Raw genomic sequence first — 22,607 nt, 5'->3', positions numbered from 1 at the left:
GTAAGGAGGGACTAGCCAAGCCCCATTGATGTGAAATGTTGTTTGTATTGCACCAGCAATGAGCATGTCCCAAGAGTGTCTTTAAAAGAGTTCAGATTTAGTCGTTTCCTTCCCACATGTCTCAGACACTTCATTTTCAGAGTGGTTTGAGTGATGTCACTTTAACACAGTGTCAGGCCTTTCAGTGAAGTTCAGTTGCACCAAGACCTGTCACTGAGACTGAAAACGATGACATGCTGAAGACATTGAAAAAGGAGGATTCTGCATAGATAGCAGGACAGGAAAAAACAAGCAGAGCATTTTAAAGAGCTAATGTTAGAGAAGGAACCTTCTTCCTCTGCTGCCTTCGTGGCTTTCAGCAGGAATAGTGAGCAGGGCTGCTCAGTGCAGAGTCTGTCACTCACCTAGAGTAACAGGCAAGTGGAAAATGAGTTTCTGAAAGCCCCAAATGGCTCAGGAGATGACTCATGCTGGAGCAGATTGTTTCCTAAATTCCAGATGAAATTGCTTTGCATATTCCCTGACTCAGGCAAGAGAGTGCTTACAAGTACAAGGTTCTGCCCAGTGCCTTCAGCACAGACCGAGATAACACCTCTTGGCCGTGTTGCTGCTGACAGCAGGGAGATGCCACTGAGCTATGCTAGAAGTCTTGGCTGCTGCTTTTTCCCCATTTGGTCTTTTTCACTGAGGCCAAAAGTAGCTTTTTCAGTTCTGGCAAGAAGATAATGGGTTTTGGTTCTCCACCTGACTGCAAAGATTTCAATAAGAAAGGCTTTCATCACTGTCTGATGGGTGTCAGGAGGCCATAGTCCTGTGTTTTCAGTACTTAGAGCGCTGATCCCAGTGCCCCTACCAAAGTAATCTTGGAAACCAATTTGGAACACCATTATGGGGGAGAAATTGGTGTTGCCAGCTTGCATATCATCTAGCTAATAATCTGCCACACAACTCAAACAGCACTGCCTATGTCCTTCAGCCACACACCCTGGAGAAAGTGTCAGGGCAGTGAAATATGAGAAAACCAAATTAGGAAAGGAGGTGATAAATACATGAGCTAAGAAAATCTGGCCAGTGAACATTAGGGAGGAAGCTGAATGTGGGCTTGTTCATTGAATCCTGGAGAAAAAAGCAGTCATCATCTTAATCATCATCAGATTCAGCTACAAACAGTGAAGGTCACCATGAGCTGTATTGGCAGGCTGCACCTGAAGGTGCTTTCCCAGTAGGCTTCTATGGAGGCTGTAGACTTTGCTGCATCTTAAAAGATTAATCTATGTCAAGCTGTTGATATCAGTGCACACTTTGGATTTGCGTCCCTCAAATTCGTGTATTCACCAGGGAACAGGGACCAACACCCTCCAATTGGTGTTCACCATGCTTTGGCCTGTGCAGGTCTGCGGGACTTAACCCTTAAAAAATTCACCCTTTTGTCTTCAGAACAGACTGCATGTCCATGGACATCTGATCTAGAGCCAGTTTCCTGCACAAACACAGGGAGAAGGTCCCTCAGTAGCTGTTACAGGTCCTCCAGAGGCTGTGCCTGTCCTGCTGCTACAGACTGTCTCTTTTTTTCCTTCCTAGATTGAGGAGGAGATGCTGGCGTTGCAGAATGAGCGCACCGAGCGGATACGAAGCCTGCTGGAGCGTCAAGCTCGCGAGATCGAAGCCTTTGACTCAGAAAGCATGAGGCTAGGTTTTAGTAATATGGTTCTTTCTAATCTCTCCCCCGAGGCGTTCAGCCACAGCTACCCGGGAGCTTCTGGCTGGTCCCACAATCCTACTGGGGGTGCAGGACCTCACTGGGGTCATCCCATGGGTGGCCCACCGCAAGCTTGGGGCCATCCAATGCAAGGTGGACCCCAGCCATGGGGTCACCCCTCGGGGCCCATGCAGGGGGTACCTCGAAGTAGTGCTATAGGGGTCCGCAACAGCCCCCAGGCTCTGAGGCGGACAGCTTCTGGGGGACGGACGGAGCAGGGCATGAGCAGGAGCACAAGTGTTACTTCACAAATATCCAATGGTTCACACATGTCTTATACATAACTTAAACAATAACTGAGGGTGGCAATTCCACTGGAGCTGTCTGCCAACAGAAACTGCCTACAGACACCAGCCCAGCAGCCTCCTCAGTGCGGTGCTGACGTGTGGAAGCTGGGTGCACATGGAATATTGTATTCATTTTGTAAAGCATTATGTTTTGTGTTTACTAACTGGGATGTCATAGTATTTGGCTGCAGGGTTTGGGGGGGTGGTTTTTGGTTTTTTGTTTTGTTGTTGGTTTTTTTTTTTTTTTTTTTTTTTTACTTTTTGGAGGGGTCTTGGGAGGGCGTCTGAGAAATATATGCAATTAGTCAGAAGAGTTGGCTGGTGGTCATCACACTGACAGGACAGAAGGGCCTCAGACTGCCCTCATCATGCCATCCATGTAGGAAGTCTGAGGGAGAATGGAGACCTCCTCCCATGTCCATAAATTTCGATCTGCCACCCTGCAAAAACCAGGCAAGCTGCCTTTAAACCAACATCCAGGGGAGGAACAGCTGGATCTTCTGTTCCATTTTTATTTGTCATTACATTGGATAAATTTCTAGGGTATTGCCTCTGCCAAGAGCCATTTTCAAAGAGTTGTAGGTGAGGAAGAAGGTGAGAAGAGAGGCCAAGAGACACCAGGGCTTAACAGGGCCCTTCTACCCAAGTGCCCGCTCCGTGTCGTGTAAGAAGTGACATTCTCTCAGAAGGCACTGGTCAGCTGCCCGAGAACTCTGTAGGTAAACCTGTCTGGAGAGAACAGGCTAGGAATGTTTGAAATTGTCTGTCTGCTTTGGCACTCCCCGACTGTGCTGCTGGTAGCTCAGATGAGGTTGGGCAGAGGAGCGTAAGTAAATGCACTTGTACAGCTAATACTGTGACATCTCATTTTAGCTAAGCATCAGAATAATTCTTGGAGCCCAGCGTAGTCCTTTTTGCTCCATTCAGAAATGTTTAGACTTTCAGCCAATCAGTCTCAAATGCCAGAGGTGTTTTGAGGGATGCCATAGTCACAAAATGCCATTGATCGGGTTTTTCATTATTACACACTACATCCACCAATTTATTACCTTTTTGGCTTGTTGCAATTTCCTGTTTACATGTAGCATGTAGCCAACTGTTGAAATGTTTAGTTGCCATGGTGTACCAGGAGGAGCTGAGCCAATGACTCTTTCCCAGCTGATGACTAACCCACATCACCACTGTAGATCTTGCTGCATGTGAGGCTCCTTTTTTATTATTTTCATTGCTGCAATACTTCACAACTTTTACAGTCCCGTGAGATGCTGTGATATTTTGGCAGCGTATCACACCATGTGAGAAGGCACTACTTCCAGAGGGCTCAGTGGAGCTGCTGTACTACTGAAAGGAAGCAAAGGAGGTTGTGAAATCCATACAGTGATAAGGGAGTCTCATAACTGAACGACTTTGTGGCATCACGTCATCCCTTAGTGCTGGGAACCAGAGATGCCCCCATGCTCTCGTGCCAGTGCCAGGACGGTCTGGGTCAGCCAGGACTGTGGGAAGAACAGGTAGATGAAGTTTGGTTTGAGGCAAAGATTTCCGTCTTGGGGACTGACCAGCCAGGGTTCTTTGTAAATGTTTTTCCTTGCACACTAATCATCTTGAAGAAAACACTAGCTGCTAACTCTAGGATTTGCCTTTAATATGTTTATAGGGCTCAAAAGCGAGGTTTTCCGAATGTGTTTGTCCACGTGACATATTTATATAGTAAATAGTGTCTCGCTGCTGTTCAGTACTCAACAGGGCGGCGTTCTTTCGTTAGCTAAATTAACATCCACTCCCAATCCTTAACTCTCTGCCAGAGTCTGGTGAATCCAGCTGGGATTTCTAACATCTTGACGTAGTGTATCACTCTAATTGAAGATGGAAACTCCACCAAAATATGTTTGAGCAGCCCCTTAGTCAGGAGTTCTGTAGTACTAACAGTTGACAGAAGCCTGGGATGAGGCGTGGGTCCCATGGAGGTGCCTCTGGATGCTCCCAGGGGCAGGTGGTGATTGTGAATTGTCCTGTCCTTTCCTCTGCTATGTTTTTATGTGGAATTGAATGTTTTGGGGTCATTCTTTTGCACTGCAGTGTTGTTGAAATGCAGCGAAACTCATTTAGGAAAGGTACCTGTGTTTTCCTAGGTTTGGAGAGAGATAAAACCAAATGAAAGGCCAAAATTGTATTGGGTTTACCATGTGAGTGTGGAGGGTGTGCCCAAAGCATGGTGCTAACACAGCATTTTGAGTTCAGCTCCTCTATCCCAAACAGCAGCAGCTACAGTGGGGACAGGCTATACCTGCAAGTTCAGTGGGTTCATTCTTCTGCTTCTGTTATGGTTGGAATTTGGTCAAAGTCTCTGGCTTAAATTGAGCTACTTCAACAGAATACTCTCAACACATCTCTTTGTGTAATGTCAAGCATGACTGAATGCTGAATCCAGATGATGGCTATCCCATATTGGCTTTTTTGTATTCAAAAAGAATTGTGTAGTAACCATTTTTACATGTATATCATGTGCAGACCTGGACTATTCCAACAAGTTAATATTTTAATTAAAATAGTTTGCAAAAACTGATTCAGATCAACTGGTCTAAATGTGTGTGTCCCTGTGTGTACGTGGGGGAAGAAAAGCTGTCCCAAAACTGCCTGATCTCGAGAGGAAGTACCTCATTATACAGCTGTAGCCAGAGGAACTCAGGGTCAGGCTGTGCCTTGGAGGTATTTGAGGAGGCCCTTGGTGTTGAGAATTTTAATGTATCTCAGGTTTATTTCTGAGATACATGAACAACTGTGCACTAGAGAGATGCAAACACTCTCTGAATCAGTTTGCAAACTCTTATTTTTGAAAGTAAAGTGTTTTAAAAAGTGAGGCCAATTGCTCCATGTTGTGCTCATTGCAGTCATGCCCTAACTTTGGTTTTAAAATTACTGTAATCTGTAAATTGTGGAAACTACTCCAGTACCTCAGCAAAGATGTTCTCTTGCATCTCTTACATTCATATTTAACACTGGGGAACTCTTCTGTGTGGACTACTTTGCAAACTTTATTGCAGTATTTTCAAATCACCAGCTTGACCCCTGAAATCTCTTTTTCTGTGGTTATTTTTCTCTCCCCTCTGCAAAGACCTGAAGTTCTGGTGTAGCTTAGCCCAGAGATGGAAAAAACAGAGTAGCCAGCATTTTTACCTCTGATTCGAATTTCCTTTGATTTTATTTAAAATCAGTGAAAGGGACCACATTTTCCTTGTTCTCCATGGTCCCAGGGAGCCAGCAGCCACCTCTCCTGTCCATGTTGAACGTTTCGTGCTTTCTTCCTCGGAGGCAGCGCTGAAATGGAGGCCACAGCTCTGTTTCACCTGCATTCCCTCCAAGCCTGTGAGCTTCAAAGAGGCTGAACAACTAAATACGTGGTGTGATACCAAACTTTCCACAGAAAAATTCCCTGCAGCCATTACTTGCCTGGCATCGTTCTGTGTCCCACCCAGCCCTCCCATGCTGGAAGAACGTGCGCTGCACACTCGCTGTGACCTGCACGGGGGTGCAGCTGGGGTGGTCCTGGGGCCATGCTGTTGTTTAACCCCCCAGGACCCTTCGCCTCCAGGCTCCCAGCCCCTCGACCCTGCTTACGTGCCATTTCTTGAGAGGCAATAAATCCTATCGTACCACTGTCTACCATTACTCTGTTGAATACGCACATCTCTCTGGATATATATATGGTATCTCATTTGTATATATTTATATACTCTGTATGTACGTGTGTGTGGGTATAGGTGCACACACACCTCATGCTGTGCATTTCTGTCAGGGCACTTCAGTTCTGCTGTTCTTTAGCACTCCTGTTTGGGAGCAAAAGCAACCCCTCAGCAGGGCTCTCAGGGCGAGGGCACTGACGTGGCACAGGCTGTGCTAGGGCTGAACCCTCGCTGAAGTGCAGCCCTGCTAATTGCAGCTTGCTTTTTCTGGGGCGTGAGAGGGTAGGTAGCTGCTGTGGGTGTGCTGTAAAGGAGAGGAAGGAGCTCCCTGAGGGTACCAGAAAGTCAGAAGGCAGCAGAGAAGAAAACAAGACGGTTTAGCGATAGGCAAGCAGTGGAGGCAATGTAGGGATCTGCTGGGGAGGCGGCGAGTGGGCCGGTGAAGTGCTCAGCAGGCTGAGCTCAGAGTCCCCAGCTGCGTCTCGCCACGAAAGATCACAAGCCCGGCACGGTCTTGGCTCGCTGCACCGGCACTGGCTTTTGGCATTCCTGAGGTGGAGCCGCCTCTAGCTCTGAACACTGATGGCCTTGGCGTGTGTCTGATACCTGGAGGTTCTTAGGTTGTGTGGAGGGGCAAAAGAGAAGCCAAATTGGAAGATTTAAAGTACACGTGTGTGTACGGTCTATACATACATATATACACACAGAGATGCTCTTGGTCCATTCTTTATTCTTCTTAGGCCTGTGTGCTTCGTCACTCAAGTCCAGCCAGCAGCGGATGGCCTCATTCCTCTCCTGGGTGCTTGCTCTGCAGTTCTAGTAAATCTTGCCCTGGTTTTTCTCATAGTAGAGGGGCGAGTGCCATGCTGGACACCACCAGCTCCTCAAGCTGTGAAGACCCTTCCCACCTCCTCCTTTGTCCTCTACAGACCCCATCTTAGGGAGGCATCTGTCAGTTCAGGGGATAAGCAGTTCTCGCCTGTGTCAGGTCACGCATTTTCCCCAAGGACACCTGCCAGCTCAGCAGAATGCCAACCCTGGGCTCTCTTTGTGCTACTGGAGAATTAGGAGGCAATTTTCCCTCTGTCCCTTTTGGAAGGTCTCTTGCAAGTCTTTCAGGAGAGACTCAGATTTGGTTGGGTCATTCTTACCCTTTCCCAAGGAGTAGTGTTGTCTTTGGCTGTGCTCCTGCCTGTGGGATGTTCCCACCCCAGTGCTGGCCCACAGTGAGCCCAGAGCCATGTGCCAAGGACAGAGGAGCAGTAGATAGCCAGGCAGGGATGCTGGTCACTGTCCTTCTGCTGTGGTTGTTTGAGTTTGCACTTTTACAAATGAATTGAGCCGGAGTCTTTTGAGAAATCCATGTGAGGCGCTTTGGAGGGTTGGGGGTTGCTGTTTACAGCCAGAAAATAAGAAAATCTGATAGATCTAGTGGTTTTAGTAAACATCACCCCACCAGGGAGCGGTGGCGGCAGATAACCCGGGTTCCTGTTGCGCAATGAGCTTCAGCCAGCTGGGGCCGTGATGCTGCCTGCTGCATCCCTGCCCCCTTCTCCGGGGGAAGGAGAGCCCTTTGTCAGCTAGAGAGGGACTTAGTAAATCGGATTTGCCGGCAAACAAGCACCTTAACCACTGAGCTGTGGGTCTCGATACTTGCACTTCACCTGAAGGCTCCCTGGGGGGGAGAAGGCAGTTTGGTACATGGCCATTGGCTCTGCACCTGCCTGGCATCCTCAAAACATCCTAAAGCCATGTCCTAGGGAAAATAGACCCCAATATCAGCTCCCGCTCTCCTTGCTTTCTCTGAGTGCACACAGTGAGACCAGGAACCAGGAGGGCCGAGCATTGCCCCCATGGATGTGAACAAACCCGGGGGGAAACTTCCCCCCACCTCGCCCCTCCGGCCCCCTGCCCCGCTCCCCACCCTTGAGTACGGGTACCTCAGAACATGCACAGTTTGAATTTTCACTGACAATTAGTTTAATTATTGTCAGCGAAAAGAATTGTAATTATCTGTAAATATGTAGTTAACAAATTGACCTAGTTTCTGTATTTTTTAAGTTTTTGTACTAAAATTTATAGATACAGTATGTGCCAGCTAGCAAAAAGCTACTGTAATTGCCAGTCGTAGTTCAGCATGCACCTAATCCCTGAGACTTGTCCAGTGATGCTGTAAGGAATTTGTGCTTAACTGTTGCGAGCTGGGGAGGCCAACAGCCGCTCGCCCGGGGCTTTCGGCTTCCAGCCTCCGGCTGGGTTTTCCCTGATGGCTGTGTGGAATCTCCTTCCCGTGAGCGTCGTGTGCCGCACGGAGGGCAGTGCGAGGGACAGAGCGGTGGCTTCGAGCTTGCTCTGGAGCTGAACTCAACGGGAACCAAGTTCAGGTTCTTTGCTGCAGTTTAATACCGGCTTGTGACTATGTTTTCAGTCTCTCTAGAAATGATCTGTTTTTCCCCTTCCAACTGCTTTTGTCTTAAACCCGAGTTCATCTAAATCTACTGGAGGAAAAAAATCGAAACAAAAAAAGACTTTGATTTGAGACCGTTGCCTGCTTTTAGTGCCAGGATCACACATTTCTATGGCAACTCTGAGCTCAGCAGAGTGCAGAAATCAGTGCAGGGTTGTTGACGAGCTGAAGTCAGCGGCCGCTGCCTCTGCACGGCTCCGGCAGAGCCCAACTGTGGCTGGTGGCAGCTGCCAAGAGCAAGTTTGGGGGTGCAGTGTGATGTCTTGTGGGGGTCCCGGTGTCCCTGCCCTACTGCAGCTGGCTTGCCCTGCAAGACCTGCTGCTGAGTGAGGCATGGGCTCCTAGGAATGGTCAGGATTTGTGCTCCGTGTCCTGTGGCAGAGGCAGGCCTGTGAGTCAGTAGCTGGGCTGAGCATCCCGGGAAGCTGCGAGCAGAGGAGTTTGAGCGCCGGTGAGGCTGTGCTCTCCGGGTCTGGTTGTCCTGGAGGTTGTAGGGAATGGGAGCTTGTAAGGATTCAAGGATCAGAGAAGGAGAGGCAGACGTGCGTGTACGGGTTTGGCTTCTGGCAAGCAAACCACCCGCTTCCTTTCTTCAGCTTTTCTTCCCTCCTAACCCCCCGCAGCTCTTCCCCCTGCTTGCTTGGAAAAAGAACATTTTTTTTTACCTGCCTAGAAACAGCTAAAAGATGGGGGGGCAGCCCTGATGTAAATAATTAACGTTGCAAAGTGAAGTGTGTATAACATAAAAGGCTACAGCCCTTTGGTGACTTGTAAATGCTTTGAGAAGGTTGTGGTAAGACGTGGAGGGGCCAAGCGACCTGCCCGGCCCCGCAGCCATCGCTGCCCCACCGCCACCGCGGGGCCGGGGGGTCGGGACGGGATGGGGGGACACCCCGGGCCCCTTGGCCGTGGGACCCCCCCCTCGGTGTAGTGGATGGGAGGGTAGCGTAACGTGTGTAATACGGATAGGAGAAGCTGTGTGAGGTGTGTATAGTGTATATTTTTTAAAAATAGCTTGCTTGTGTTGTGAAGATTTTAAAGACAAACTTGAGAATTCTAGCCTAACTATTAACACAAGTTTAACATCAGTTACCCCACTGGGTTCAGAGCCTCTTGAATGTATATTCCTTTTTGTAACCTAAATGACCTATTCTTCTACCAGTCAGCCAGACATCCTATTTATATTTTTAATTTTATATATTACTTTCCATTTGTTTTCATTATTTCCAGCATGTTTCTGGGTTTGGGTTTTTTGTTTGTTGGGGGGGGGGGGGGGATGTTTCTTTTTGCACAAGCATTGTGTGAAGTCAAGGAAATGTTAACTCAAACCTGGTATTTTCCAACCTGTTCCCCCTCCCCTTCCTCTCCTCCACCCCTGTTGTGGTTTTTTTTTCTTTCTTCCGCCAACAGTTTGGGATTTTTCTGGGCTGGGATGCAGCGGGTGGGAGGAGGGGATGGCTCTTTTCCATTTGCAGCTTTTGTGCAAATGCCAGGTCTTTTTGCCAGTCAACTAAAAAATGCTTCACTTGCTGGTTGCTTTAAAAAGGAAAAAAAAAAATTAAATAAAAAACAAAAATGTAACCTTATCAGTGTGATGTAGACCCCGGCAGGAGGAGGGGAAGTGCACACCTGTAGCCACACACCTCTGGCTTTGGCTGCAAAACAAAAGCAAACCTTTCCTGGTGAGGAGGTGACCACAGGGCAGCTGCTGCCCGACCCCGTGGAGGGTTTGCCGTGCACGAGCTCCGTGTGCGGCCGGGCTCGGAGCCGTGCCGGGAGCGCCGTGCCTTGGGCTTGCTCTTCCCCCCTTGGCACCCGCCTGTTCATGTGCACAAACCCAGGAGCTGCCTGCTGATGACAGCAAAGCTGTTGCTGCTTTTCCTCTCCTCCTCCTCTTCCTCCTCTCCCCCTCCCCAACGAGGTCCAGCTCCCCAACAAGAGCTCGCCCAGCGCCCGGCCCCAGGGCCGTGGCCATTTGCTCTGGGGCATCATCCACGTATGGCCAAGCCTGGATGGCGCCGTGCTGTGCCACAGAGCATTAGATAGAAAAAAACACACACATATCTGCTGTTTTACTATGAACACTGGTCTGAGGTTTCCAGGCTCAGCACCACGGTGATGGGCCACGAAGGATTTAACCAGGGGAATTAAACTCCTTCCTGCTTCCGTGTCTGGTAGCACCAGCTGGTATGAGTGAATCTACAGGTGTGCGTTTTCCTTCTTGTAGAAAATGCCACGAGCACTAACTGGTAAGGCTTAATGTACAGTATATTGTCAGTATTCTGGTATTCTTCTGGTTCAACATACATTATAGCTCATATATAACCTGTATTAATTGTATAGATTGTGCATTTAAAGCTGTTACCAAGTTGTCAGAAAATAAGAGAAGAGAAAAAAAAAATAAGGTCATATGTAATATTTTGTTTGTAAGTATCCTTTGTATCATAGCAAAGGAAATGTTAAAAAAAAAATCAACTGTAATAAAGTAATTTTAGTACACGGAGTGTCTGCCTGCCTTTGTGAAACCCTGCCCTGGGTGGGGGGGGGGGGGCTACCGCGTGTAGGACCTCTGCCAGGTGAACACGGGGGGCTCGACGGAGGGACCCCCCCACCTGCGGGGCCGCGGCAGCCCCTTCCTCCGCTCCTCCGTCCGCAGGAACTCGGCCATGGCCCTGAAATATTCCAGCACGGCCTCGTGGGCCCAGCAGCGCCCCGGCCGCCGCCGGGGGAAGCCGCAGTGCCCCCCGTGCGGGGTCAGCAGCAGGAAGAAGTAGGGGCTGCTGCGGAAGAGCTCCGTGGGCAGGCTCTGGGCCGGGGGGCCGCGCACGGGGTCGTCGGCGCTGCAGAGGCACAGCACCGGCACCGCCGCCTCGTCCGCGTCGCGCAGGGGCTCGTTGCGCTCCCAGTAGCACTCCCAGCTGGTGGGGCGGCTCCGGGTCCGGCAAAAGAGGGTTTCTTCCAGCTCCCGCAGCGAGCGGCTGCCCAGGAGCATGTCCATGTCCACCACCTCGGCCAGGGCCCCCGCGTACCTGCGGGAATGGGGCGGCCGCCGTGGGCTTGGAGGTGCAGGGATGCCGCCGGGGGGCTGGGGAATGCTGCGAGCTATGGGGACACTGGATGTCCCCATATGGATGTGCTGGGGACTTCAGGGATGTTGCTATGGACGGAGGGACATGGGGATACTGTATGGCATGGGGACCACAGGGAATGTTGGCAGGGGCTGGAGCGTGCTGCCAGAGGGGTGGGGGGTCATAGGGATGGCACTTGGAGCTGGGGGCTACAGGGATGCTGCAGCGTGGGTGCCACCAGCTCGTCTGCCCATGGGCTGCTCGACAGTCCTGCCCTTCATGCAGGGAATAGGGGTGACCTCGACTGTCCCAGCCCCAGAAGGGCTCGGGAGGACCATCCCAGCCCCTTGCCAGGGATCCTGGAGGGTCCCCACAGCGCAGCCCGGATGCCATGACAACGGGAGACAGCCGGCACTCCCATTCCGTTGCCGTGACAGCAGCATTTGCAGTGGGTATCGGGAAATAGGGAGGGGGGAGACCCTCTGCTGCCCACCCCCCAATACCCCATCCCTGCAGTAAGCACTGTACCTTGCTGCACGGCTGCACCCGTCACCTGTTTGCCCCTATGTTTTTGGGTTTACCTGCATTTTTTTGGCCCCCATCTGCCCCCACCTGCAGGATCCCTTTGCCCCCACAAGCTCTCAGCACCACCCGGGGAAGTGCCCCTTGCTCAAGGCCTTGGCAGACAGGTCTCCTGTCCCAGCCGGTGCTTGGCCCACTCCAGCCTGGCTGTGTTAGGCAAGAGGGAACCCAGACCCCTTGGGAAGGGAACGCAGCAGTCACAGCCCCCTGTCCAGCTATGGGTTGACATCAGAGTCCCCCCCAGGGCCAGCAGGAGGGTCGGGTGCTGGGGACAAGGGGCAGTGCAGGGCAAGGGGCCGGCCCCACTCACCCCTAGGGGTCCAACACCACACAGGGGCTTCACCGATCCCTCCCAGGGGTGACAGATCTCCCAGCTCAGGAACCCCAAGATGCTGCCGCAGCCCCAGCCAGGCTGAGGACACATGTGGTGGCCCAGCTGGCCCCATGGCAGCCAGCTCCAGGCTGGTGTTCATTAACCAGCACATTTTGCTGCCCTCAGCACCTCTGCCCCTGCACTGAGGCTCCCGGTGCCGGCAGCAGCACCCACCGCATGCACACCCCCAGGGATGACTGAGGGGTTCCCGGGGTCCCTCCTCCACCTCCCCAAGCCCAAGGGACTCCACTGACCTGCTCAATCCCTGCTTGAGGTGGAGGAGCAGCGGCCACTCGTAAAGCCAGGGCATCCCGGCCTCAAACCAGTCCCGGCCACGGAAGATGGGGGAGAGGCAGGCGGCGGCGGCCAGGCGGCTGGAGGAGCCGCTCTCCCCCAGGTAGGCGAGCAGCAGCCCCGAGCCCGAGCCCTCGCTGACGGCCAGCAGCGAGGCAGAGGGGTGCCGGCACCGCAGGTAGGTCACAGTCTCCCGCAAGTCCCCGGGGTCCCCGAAGGGCTGGAGCCGGGCGGTGGTGAGGGGGCAGCCGTTGTGGCCCCGGCGGTTGAAAATGACAGGGACGAAGCCCCGCTCCAGCGCCCGCAGCCCCAGCTGCAGCAGCCCCCCCGTCACCTTCCCGGCAGCGTTGGGGATGAGCAGCAGCACTGGGCTGGAGACCCCCCCACCGCCACCCGCAGCCCCCCACGGCCCCACGAGCCAGTCCAGGGCCACCACCCCAGCGTCGGGCAGCTGCAGGAGCTCACGGGCCACCACCGGCTCCGGCTCAGGTGGCTGCAGGAGCTGCCAGAGCATCTGGAGCTTTGGCCAGCGCGGCCACGGCCAGCGACCCTCCCGCAGCGCCGCTGACCTCCCCAAGCTCCGCACCAGGTGCTGGGCCAGAGCCGAGGGCTTGCACAGCAGCCGGCAGTGCCCCGAGCCCTCCTCGGCCATGAAGAGGATCCCCTCCTCCTCCTCCTCCTCCTCCTCCTCCTCCTCTCCCACGTCTCCAGGCACCTCCAGCCTCCCTGCCCAAAGGCACCAAGCTAGGAGGGCCAGCCCCATGAGCACCGCAGCTGCGGCCACCAAACCCTCCGGGGACAGCATGGAGGCGGCAGGAGCCCCAGCCGCCAGCCCCGATGGTCGGCGGGTTCGCAGAGCGATGGCGGGGCCGTGCTGGGAAAGCCCAGCCCCGGGGCTGGGCAAACAGCAGGGCTGTGCCGGGGATGGCGTGAGCGGCCGCCAGCAGGGCCAAGGGGACTGGGTGAAACGGGAGAGACACGTGGCCAAGCCCTGCCTGGCGCCGGGGGAGTTGAACCCCCTGCAGCCACGGACCTTCCATGGGCACAGGAGCCGGGCGCCCGTGCAATGCTCACACCTTTATTGATACAAATGTACAAGGACACATCTTACAGTGGGGAGCGTGGCCCCGGCACGGGGCAGGACGCCCGGGGAGGGGTTCAGAACGCCCGGGGAGGGGGGGCCCGCGGGCGCCCCAGTCCAGTGTAATGCTGTGGGTGGCCTCGGGGGTACCGGCCACCCAGAGAGGGGCTTTGTGGGAGGTGGGGGTACAAGGCCACCACCGCCACGGACAGCTACAGAGGCTATGTACAGGATAAGTTAGGCGCGTGCCGCGGGGCGGGCAGGGGGCTGTACAGGAGGATGCAGGCACCTACCCCGCAGGTTGAGCACCAGCTCCTTGACGGCGTGGGGGGCACGAGGAACCCTGCACCCCGGCTCCCCAAAAAGGCCACTTGCAGCCACGCTCACCCCAGGTGCCAGCTGCTGCTGGAGGGAAGGGAGACACGGAGAGCGCGGGGGCCTGGGGACACAGGGGGACACGGGCTGGCGCTCACTGCTTCTTCTCGCGAGTGGTGATGGTGACCAGCTGCTTGGCGGCCTTGGCGATGTCGTAGGCACACTGGATGACCTGCTGGGTCAGGAGCTGGTAGTCCACGGTGGCGCCAGGCTCGGGGGGCACGGTCTTGCGGCACTCGCTCTGCAGCCGGTAGGCGCTGGCATTGAGCAGCCGCAGGGAGCTCCGCACCGTCTCCAGTGCTGGTTTCTGTGGCAGAGCACAGGACCAGTGTCAGAACCCATGCTGACGGGGCTGGCAGTGTCTGGTGGGGACCACCCTCACCCCAGGGACACACAGCTCCTTGTACCTTAGGGAAAAGTGATGCCATCTCCGTCACAGCCAAGTGGATCTTCTCTGAGCAGGGCACGAAGCTGGGGGCAAGGAGAAAGGGTGAGCACCGCACCGTGGAGAACAGCGACTCTGACCATGGAGGGTGGCAAGGCATGGCCCCCCCCACCCTTGGTCTGGGTGTCCAGAGGGACCCTGAGTCCGTGCCCCAGTCCTACCTGTCATGCTTGGACTCTTGTGCTGCCCGCAGCAGCTCCTGGATATTCTTGGTGACCTGCTCAGTTTTGAGGATGACATCCTCCGTGCTGGGCAGCCCGGGGTCCAGCTCCCCGTCCAGCGGGTCCAGCTCGTGGGGGAAGTCCTCATCCTTGCTCAGCTCTACAAACCGCTTCCCCTCCATGCTGCAGGGACCAACCAACCAACCACCCTGGGTCAGTGTCAGCCCCTGTGTCCCCACGTACCCTGGTGCAGCCCCCAGCCCCACCACTCACCTGATCAGAACCTCACCCGCCTGCGTGTTGTCGTAGTCGCTGTCGGTGCCGCTGCCGTGCCGGTCCAGCTTGCTCTGGAGGGCAGAAGAGCAGTGTCAAGCCCTGCCCAGCCCCATCCCCACACAGGGTCAGGAGTCTCCTCACCCCAAGAATTGCTCCCCCTCCCCAATACGTCACCATGTGTCGGGCACCATCAGACGGGCAGGAGAGCAGCGGGGAGGATGGAGGGAAGGGCACCGAGGAGGCAGATGGACCTTTCCGGATCTGGAGGGGGAAAAGAGGGGAAGCCCATGCTGAACAGGGTGCAGAAGGGTCTGGAGCCAACCCTGGTGACGTGCAGGGGAGGACGAACACAGGGGACACCGCCACCCTGCATGCAGGAACATCCCGCAGCTGCCATCCCTTGGGAAGGTCTCGGCCTGACCCAAGGGGGTGCAGGGCAGTGGGGGGACAGGACATCCCAAAGGCCACATCCTGGGCAGGCAACAGCCACCATGTCCATGCAGGAGCCGCCCCCGCTGCGGCCCCCTTACCCGGTACACGCTGGCCGGGATGTGCATGGAGTACAGAGCCTCGTCCTCCACCTCCTGGCGACACACGAAAGGTTACGGCCCCGCGGAGATGGGACCCAGCACCTGTGGGGCTAGCGGGACTGCTGCACCCCAAAACCCTCCCACCCTCCCTAGCACACTCACGCCAGGGCTGAAGGGCTGGAGCCGTGTCACCAGCTCCTCCACTGGCTGCCCGAAGGGTTTCAGCGCCGAGCCCGGCTCGTACATGGAGAAGGCCTGGCGGTCCCGGCGGTGTGGGGGGGCCGTGCCTGGGGGGTGCCCATGCTCTGGCCGCTCGCTGGGGGCTGGGGTTGGATGTGCAGGACCAGTCTGCTGCCGGATCTGTGTGTTCTCTGCCTGCAGCTTGTGGATCTGCAGCAGGGAGAAGGGGGAAGGCATCAGCGAGGACGGGGGGTAACACTGACGAGGGGGGTCCTGCCGGCCCCACACCCACCTCGCGCTGCAGCCGGCGCAGCTCATCACTCAGGCTGTTGTTCACCTTCATCAGTTGCTGCACCTTGGCCTCAGAGGCAGCCAGAGCCTTCTTCACCTCCAGGTACTCCTGCAGCGTGATGGGGCCATCTGACAGGTCGGAGGAGTCCATGCTCTGCAGGGAGAGGAGCTCAGCGTTAGGATTCCAGAGCCAGGGGTCTGGGTGGGGGTCCAGGCCGGGGCCCGGGCTCACCCTGGCGCGGTTGTTGCGGGAGGCGTTGCGCAGCAGCTCCTGGTCTGTGTCCTCGTCGGAGGCGACGCTGTCGTAGTCGTGCTGGTCGTCCAGGTCACTCTGGCTCCGCAGCGAGTAGTCGAGGGCGTCTGGGGAAGGGCAGGGGGGTGCTGAGCACAGGGCAGGGGGCAGTGCTCAGCCCCACCTCGCTGCCCTCCATGCCTCACCTGTGGGGCTGAGCAGACTCTTCCCTTGCTGCCGGCGCTTGGCTTCCCCAAGGATGTCGATGAGCAAGGTGGCGAACTCCCTGGCGTTGAACCTGGCCAGCTTCTGCCGGCCCTGGGGGCAGGAGGGGGAAAAAGGGGGTGAGCAGGCATCCGGGTGCACAGGGCGGTCGTGTGCTAGAGAGGGCCTCACCTGGTTGCGCGTGGCTGAGTACTCGGGGTTGACAGGGAGGAAGGGGACGGCGCTGCGCTCTGTCACCAGCGTGCTGTGGTTCTGCGTCGTCAGCCAGACTGCAGGAAGGCACCTGGTGTCAGACCCTGGGGGACACAGGGGCTGGACCCCCCCGGACAAGCAGGCTGCAGGGCCCGGAGCCAGCAGGACGCAGGCGCGGGCGCAGGGCCAGCCTGCTGGGGTTGGGAGCGGAGCCTGGCCAGGCTGACGGGAATCACCTCCCCCAGCCACCCAGCAGGGCTGGGGTCCCCCCTGCACTCCCTAGCAGGACCCCCCCCCCGCTCTTCACCCTTTCAGGCACCATCTCAGCACCCCCCAGCTGGTGGGAAGAGGGTTGGACACGTCTGCTGGCACCCGCCCCGCCACGGAAACAGGATAGCCCCCACCCCACCAACCCCCCAGATCAGGGGCACCACTGCAGGCTGAGCCCCCATCCCTGGGGGATCCCGGCACCCACCTCGAGCAGCACCCCAGCCCTGGCACCCAGCGGCGGCCCCTCGCTCTGAGCAAACCTTCCCGGCCGGAGGAATGAAGAAGGAGGGGCCTGCGGTCCCGGCGGACTCATCCAGATCGGGGGGAGCGCGGGGCTCGGCCGCGGCCCCGCCGGCTGCTCCTCCCCGCGCCGTGACGCCCGCCCCGGCCCCGGGGAGCTGCACCCCGCACCCCCCGCTCACCCGCGTCGTTCTCCCGACGGTCCACCTCGTCATACACGTCCATGGCCAGCTCCTCGAAGAGGCGGTTGCTGAGCTGCAGGACAGGGGACAGTGTCAGGCAGGATGAGGGGAGCAGGCAGGACACCCCCAGCCCTGCAGCGGCCCCCACTCACCGCCTGCAGCTTCTTCTTGGCTGCCTTGGCCAGTTCAGAGAGGTCCAGGCTGGGGGGTACGGGGAGGGGGGAAACAAAAAGTGGGGGTCATTCCTGGCCTGTTCCCACCAAAACAGTCCCCAGCTGCACCCCACCAGGACAGGGACCCCCCCCCTCAGGCATTGGGGGCTTCACCAAGCAGGGCTGGTGGGCAGGCACAGGGGGATGAGGTGGCAGGGGGCAAGCAGGACCCCCCCTCCCCGAGTGCCCCCCAGGTGCCGGGCTGGGCCGAGCGGCCAGGGCTGCAGGGGGGGCCCATGCCAGCAGCATGGGGGGCCCCCAGAGCCAAGAGCCGAGCGGACAATACCTCTGTGCCATGCACTTTGGGCGCACCCTGCGCTCCGGAGAAGGCAGCGGAGGGAAGAACAGGATAAAGGCGGACGTTAAACGCGCGGGCACGCCGACCCCCCGCCCCCCAGGGATGCTCCAGTGACCGGGGTCCCCCCCTCAGCCCAGCGGGGATGCTGGGGGGACATGGGACAGGGCAGCGGGGCCACGGGCACCAGGCACTCACCTGTCAGCCATCTGCGGGATGATGTAGTGCCCGTTCTTGTGGTCTGCGCAAAGAGAGGGGTGGTGAGCAGGGCCCTGTGGTCCCTCCAGGGTAACCCCCTCACCCCAGGACCCCCTCACTCACCCGGCTTCCTGCCGCAGAGGTAGAAGGCCAGCCGGTCGGTCAGCTCGTACTGGCACTCCACCAGCCGCTCTGCCAGCTCGTGCTGCGCTGCCTGCCTGTGGGAGGGCCAGCAGGGGTGATGCCCACCCTAGGTGGGGGTGCAGGCAGGGGTGACCCCCTTTCCTGCCCTCACCTGGCATAGTCAATGGGGGTCCGGCCGTTCACATCGGGCGCCCCAGGGTCAGCACCGTAGACCACCAGCAGCTCTGCCTGCAGGATCTGCCCGGCCTTGGCGGCCACGTGCAGTGGCGTGGTGCCCTTCTCCTGTGGGCATGGCAGCCTCAGCCCCGCAGCCTGCACGTGGGATGGGGCTGCAGGACCCCCTGGGCCCCACACCACCTCTCGGGTCCCCGAGCCCCACCAGTGCTCACCGGGTGGAAGAAGTTGGCCTGGGCGCCCAGCGAGAGCAGGCGCAGGCAGGTCTCCAGGTTGCCCGTCCGCACGCTCGAGTGCAATTGCTGCGGAGGACAGAGCTGGTAACGGGGGGAATCTGTCCCCACTGCCAAAGGGGGATCCCTGAGCCCCCACCCCACCTTGCTGAGGTCCTTGGCAGTGACGCCGTCATCATCCCGGCAGGGCAGCTTGTGGACGAAGGCCAGCATCTGGTACTTGGCACGGATGAACTCCGACTTGGTGGGGCTGTGGGTGGGCAGTGGATTCTGGGGTGAGGAGGGGGCTCCCAGCCAGCACCGACCTTCTCCCCACAGCACAGGGGGCACTTACTGCACTTTGTCCTGGGGGTTTGCCTTCCGGCGACCGCTCTGCACCTGTGCCGGATCCAGCAGCGAGTGCTCCCAGATAGAGTTGGCCCCATTGCTCGCCAAGGTGTGCACCATCTGCAGGGGACAGGCAGGGCCCAGTGGGCACGAGGGGTCCCGGTGTGCATCTCCCCACATTCCAGTGTCCCCAGCACCCACCTGGAGCAGGGTGGCGGGCCAGGGGCTGTGGCGCAGGTGTTTGACGATGGAGATGTGGCGGCCCAGGCTGCGGTGCACGCTGCAGCACTCGTCGCAGATGAGCACCCCGCGGTTGATCGATGCCCAGCCAGGGTCTGGGGGTGGCATGGGGGTGTCAGCGGGTGTCCCCTCCCCATGTGGTCCCCTCCCCATGCATCCATCCAGCAGGGGGGATGCGTTGCCACAGCAACCATTTCCCGAGAGATGGAGAGGGGCTCAGCTCATCACCAGGGGAAACCCACGGGTTTCCCATAGCAACCACCAGCCAAAAGGGGGGCAGAGTTTGGCCCCCCACCATCAGGAGGACAGCTGGTGGCAGGAATGATGCCAGCACACCCTGAGCAGGGACACCCTGGCTTGCTGCGAGGTCGCTTACCCCCAGAGCCCCTGGCTGAGTGTTTGGGGGGTCCTGGATGGTGGCAGTGCGCCCTGCAATGGGTGGGCACCCCCAGTCCATGGGCTCCGACGTAGGGTGGTCACCAGCTCTGCAGCCTCAGCACCCCGGCGCAGCCAACCCCCAGGACACCCCAGCTCTGGGGCAGGTGCCATGGCCCCCCACGCTGCCGTGCCCCTCCAGCCCCGCCGCTGGCCCCGGCCGGCCGGACTGGAGCCCTTTGTGTCCCAGCCGGGAACAAAGGATCGTTTGAGCAGCCGCGCTGGCCCCGTGCTGGCACCAGCCCCAGCACCCGCGGGGGCACTGCTCCCGGCCAGGCAGCAGCTCGCCACGCCTGCACCCCAAAAACGGGTCCTGGGGACGAGGGGATCTGGCCCCGTGGTGCAGCCGTTGGGCTGCAGCTGTTCGCAGCAGCATGAGGACAGGATTTGAGGACCCCCGCTGGGTCACAGCCCCCCTCCTCCCGGGAAAGCAGCCAGGCACGGGGTGCCGATGCTGAATCGTTCCCAGGTGTCCCCTCTGCCGGGCACAATGAGGGAGTCCTGCCACCCTCTGCCCAGCCCCACCCCCTCCCCTTGTTTCTGTAGGTCCTACATAAACACCACACTGTCCCACAAGAAGGGGCAGCTCGGGGATACAGGGCCTGGGGGGGTGGCCGCACTGACCTGCCCGATGGCCTGAGGGGGGACAGTGGCCCCACGACCTCACAGAGAGAGGGAGGAAGGCAGGCAGCCAGCCAGCCAAGCCTCCCCCACTTCCTTCCTCTCTGCAGGGTCCCGGACCCCTCCCCACGCATCCCCCCAGAGCCCTGAGGACACTGTTTTGGGGGGGGGCACGGCATCCTGCCATGCTGCAGTGCCCCGGGGCCGGGGTGGGGTGGCCGCGGGGAGTGGTGGCCCCCCCCCCAGCCTGGCAGCCCCGCGCACGCAGATGGCAGCGCCTTGGCAGCCGGTGCGGCGGCATCTGTGCCTTCGCGCCCGCTGCCCACGGCCACCGCCGGGAACAGGACGCTCCGTGCGGGGGGAGCCGGCCCGCGGCCCCCCAACCGGGCAGATCCAGAGTGTCCCCGGGGCAACACCCCCTCCCGCCCTAAGACAGCTGGGATGCGGTGGGATGCGGGTGGGCATTGCAGCAGCTCGGGGAGCGCAGGCACTGGGACACCCCAAATCGTGGGAGGATCCTGGAGTCCAAGAGAGCTCCCAGCACATCAATCCCTACACCGGGATATGGACTGATACCGGGACCCCCAGCACTCGGTCCCGCACTGGTGATGGCAGGGCTGGGGCCAGCCAGCATCCATGGGGCCAAGGGAGCCCGGGCAGAGGGATCAGAGCACCCCACAGGCAACCCCCATGCAGGGCCAGGCAGTGCATCCCCGGCAGCGACAGCCTGTGCTCCCAGCGCGGTAGGAAACGGCCTCTGGACTTTATAACTCATTTCCTCCCATGGCTGCCAGGCGATAAGAGATTGGAAGAAACTGGTTTCCATTTCCCCTGGCCGTAGCAGGGAGCCCCGGCACCGCCCCGGGAACCCCTGGCCCCCCGCTTGCCCGCCGGCACGGGGGATGCCTGGAGGCAGGGCAGCCTTTCGCCCACGCGTGCCGACAGCTCTCCTGGCAGGATCCGGCCATTGGCACGTGGCCGGAATAATTTCGGCACAGCCTTGGCCCGCGGGCAGCTTTCCGGGGCCGGCTCGGAAACCCGTTCATTCATTGCCGTGGGGCCACCTGCACTGGCCACGGGCAGGTTTGGGGTCCGGCCCTACGGTGGGCAGGGTTTGGGGGGCCAAACCCACCGTGACGCCCACGGGCGCGTGCCCAGCGTGGGGGCTGCGGGCACCGGCACCGCCGGGGATGGGAATGGTCTTGCCCAGGCTCGGCTCCGGCTTGCAGCGCGGCGGCCACCCGGCTCACCCAGCCGGCACCGCCAAGCCCGGATCCGCCTGGGGTGGGTGCTGGCTGTGGGGTGCTGTGGGATGCAGGAGGGTGTCCCCCATCATCCTACCCTTTACAGGGCCACCAGCGCTGCTGGCACCGACCGGTGCGTCCCCAGCCTGTGCCAGCAGCCCCCGCGCTGGGGTGCGAAGGCTGTGGGTGGTGCAGGGGGGCGGTGGGGACACGCGGGGTGGACCGGAGCGGCACGGAGGACGGCATGCCGGGGTATCGGGGCTATGTCTGGGGTGTATTGGGGTATTCCAGTGGGCTAAAAGGGGGTGCAGCAAGGGGGTCATGGGTTTCATCAAGGCGTTTCACTGGGGGCACATCAGAGGGTTCCTGGGGGGCAGACAGGGGACTCGGTGGGGGTGCCTTGGGTGTGCAGAGTGGAGCGCAGAAAGGAATAACCAGGGCGATCCTGGGGCCACCCAGAGGGGGTGAAAAGGGGTCTCGATTTGGGACGTAGAGGGAGATGCAAAAGAGGTCATGGGGAGCAGTCCGGGGGCAAACACCTCGGGGTACAGATAGGGCTGACGGGGGTGCGGGGGACGCACCGGGGGGTGCCATGGGGCGCAGAGGGGGCTCTCGGTGGCGCGAGGGGCGGGCAGGGCAGGCTCCGGGGGGCAGCGGGAGGCGCGGGGGGGGCCGGCGGGGCCGTGCCGGTGCCGGTGCGGGGGGACCCTTACCTGGGGCGCTGCAGTCGGCGCACACCTCTGCCCGCGGCGCCTTCCGGGACATCCTCAGCGGCGAGGCGGGCCCGGGCCCGGGCCTCTGCGCCAGCGTGGGGCGGCGGCGGCGCCCCCCGGGCCCGCCGGGGGAGCGGCGGCGGGGAAGGGGGGGGGGGGGCCGGGCGGCGGGGCGGGGGCGGCGGGGCCCGGGGCGGCGGGGCCGGGGGCTGCCGGCTGCTCCCAGCGCCCGGCGGCTCCGCAGGAAGCGGCGCAGGCCCGGCCCCGGCGGAGGAGGGGCCGCACCGCCCCCGCCCCGCCACCGGCAGCGCTGCCGCGGCCGCCCCGCACCGGCACCGGCACCGCCCCGCACTCGCAGCCGCACCCGAACCCGCACCGGCACCGCCCCGCACCGGGACACGCACCGGCACCGGCACCGCCCCCGCTCCGCACACGGACCCGGACCCGCACACGGATTCGCACGGGCACCGGCACCGCTCCGCATTCGCACCGGCACCGCCCCCGCTCCGCACCCGCACCTGCATACGCCCCCCCGGACAGCCCGGGCCCGGGCACCTCACCTGCTGCTGGGCATTAGC

At 59.2% G+C, this 22,607-nt stretch overlaps 3 protein-coding genes across 7 annotated transcripts in view; 1 reads left to right on the top strand and 2 right to left on the bottom strand.

Annotated features, from left to right (window-relative positions):
- The window catches only part of TAOK1 (TAO kinase 1), a 69,052-nt gene extending 58,357 nt beyond the window's left edge, over positions 1 to 10,695 (top strand). For both annotated transcript variants that reach the window (XM_032129638.1, XM_032129636.1), the window contains one exon: positions 1,582 to 10,695. In XM_032129638.1, the coding sequence (XP_031985529.1) occupies positions 1,582 to 2,043 (462 nt within the window). In that variant the 3' untranslated portion in view covers positions 2,044 to 10,695. The remainder of the gene's footprint in view (positions 1 to 1,581) is intronic.
- On the bottom strand, positions 9,454 to 13,473 carry ABHD15 (abhydrolase domain containing 15). Its single transcript, XM_032129653.1, has 2 exons — positions 12,474 to 13,473; positions 9,454 to 11,225 (listed from the first exon to the last, which is right to left on the bottom strand). The coding sequence occupies exons 1-2, from the start codon at positions 13,316 to 13,318 to the stop codon at positions 10,748 to 10,750; spliced, it is 1,323 nt and encodes a 440-aa protein (XP_031985544.1). The 5' UTR covers positions 13,319 to 13,473; the 3' UTR covers positions 9,454 to 10,747.
- A 97-nt stretch (positions 13,474 to 13,570) lies between these two features.
- Positions 13,571 to 22,145, bottom strand: GIT1 (GIT ArfGAP 1). 4 transcript variants are annotated; one of them, XM_032129639.1, is made up of 22 exons: positions 22,030 to 22,145; positions 18,978 to 19,111; positions 18,784 to 18,896; positions 18,594 to 18,699; positions 18,432 to 18,518; positions 18,194 to 18,324; positions 18,022 to 18,116; positions 17,899 to 17,941; positions 17,692 to 17,718; positions 17,346 to 17,394; positions 17,194 to 17,266; positions 16,481 to 16,578; positions 16,291 to 16,402; positions 16,085 to 16,212; positions 15,854 to 16,006; positions 15,544 to 15,771; positions 15,382 to 15,435; positions 15,026 to 15,112; positions 14,849 to 14,922; positions 14,576 to 14,758; positions 14,377 to 14,440; positions 13,571 to 14,276 (listed from the first exon to the last, which is right to left on the bottom strand). In XM_032129639.1, the coding sequence occupies exons 1-22, from the start codon at positions 22,079 to 22,081 to the stop codon at positions 14,064 to 14,066; spliced, it is 2,304 nt and encodes a 767-aa protein (XP_031985530.1). In that variant the 5' UTR covers positions 22,082 to 22,145; the 3' UTR covers positions 13,571 to 14,063. The 4 variants fall into 4 exon arrangements, with proteins under 4 accessions (XP_031985530.1, XP_031985532.1, XP_031985531.1 ...); XM_032129641.1 differs by lacking the exon at positions 15,382 to 15,435 and having other exon boundaries at positions 22,030 to 22,144; XM_032129640.1 differs by lacking the exon at positions 17,692 to 17,718 and having other exon boundaries at positions 22,030 to 22,144.
- Between the last annotated feature and the right edge of the window lie 462 nt (positions 22,146 to 22,607).

The sequence above is a fragment of the Corvus moneduloides genome, chromosome 20, assembly GCF_009650955.1.
Source record: "Corvus moneduloides isolate bCorMon1 chromosome 20, bCorMon1.pri, whole genome shotgun sequence".
Taxonomy (NCBI): Eukaryota; Metazoa; Chordata; class Aves; order Passeriformes; family Corvidae; genus Corvus; species Corvus moneduloides.
This window is presented reverse-complemented; position numbering and strand designations above follow the sequence as displayed.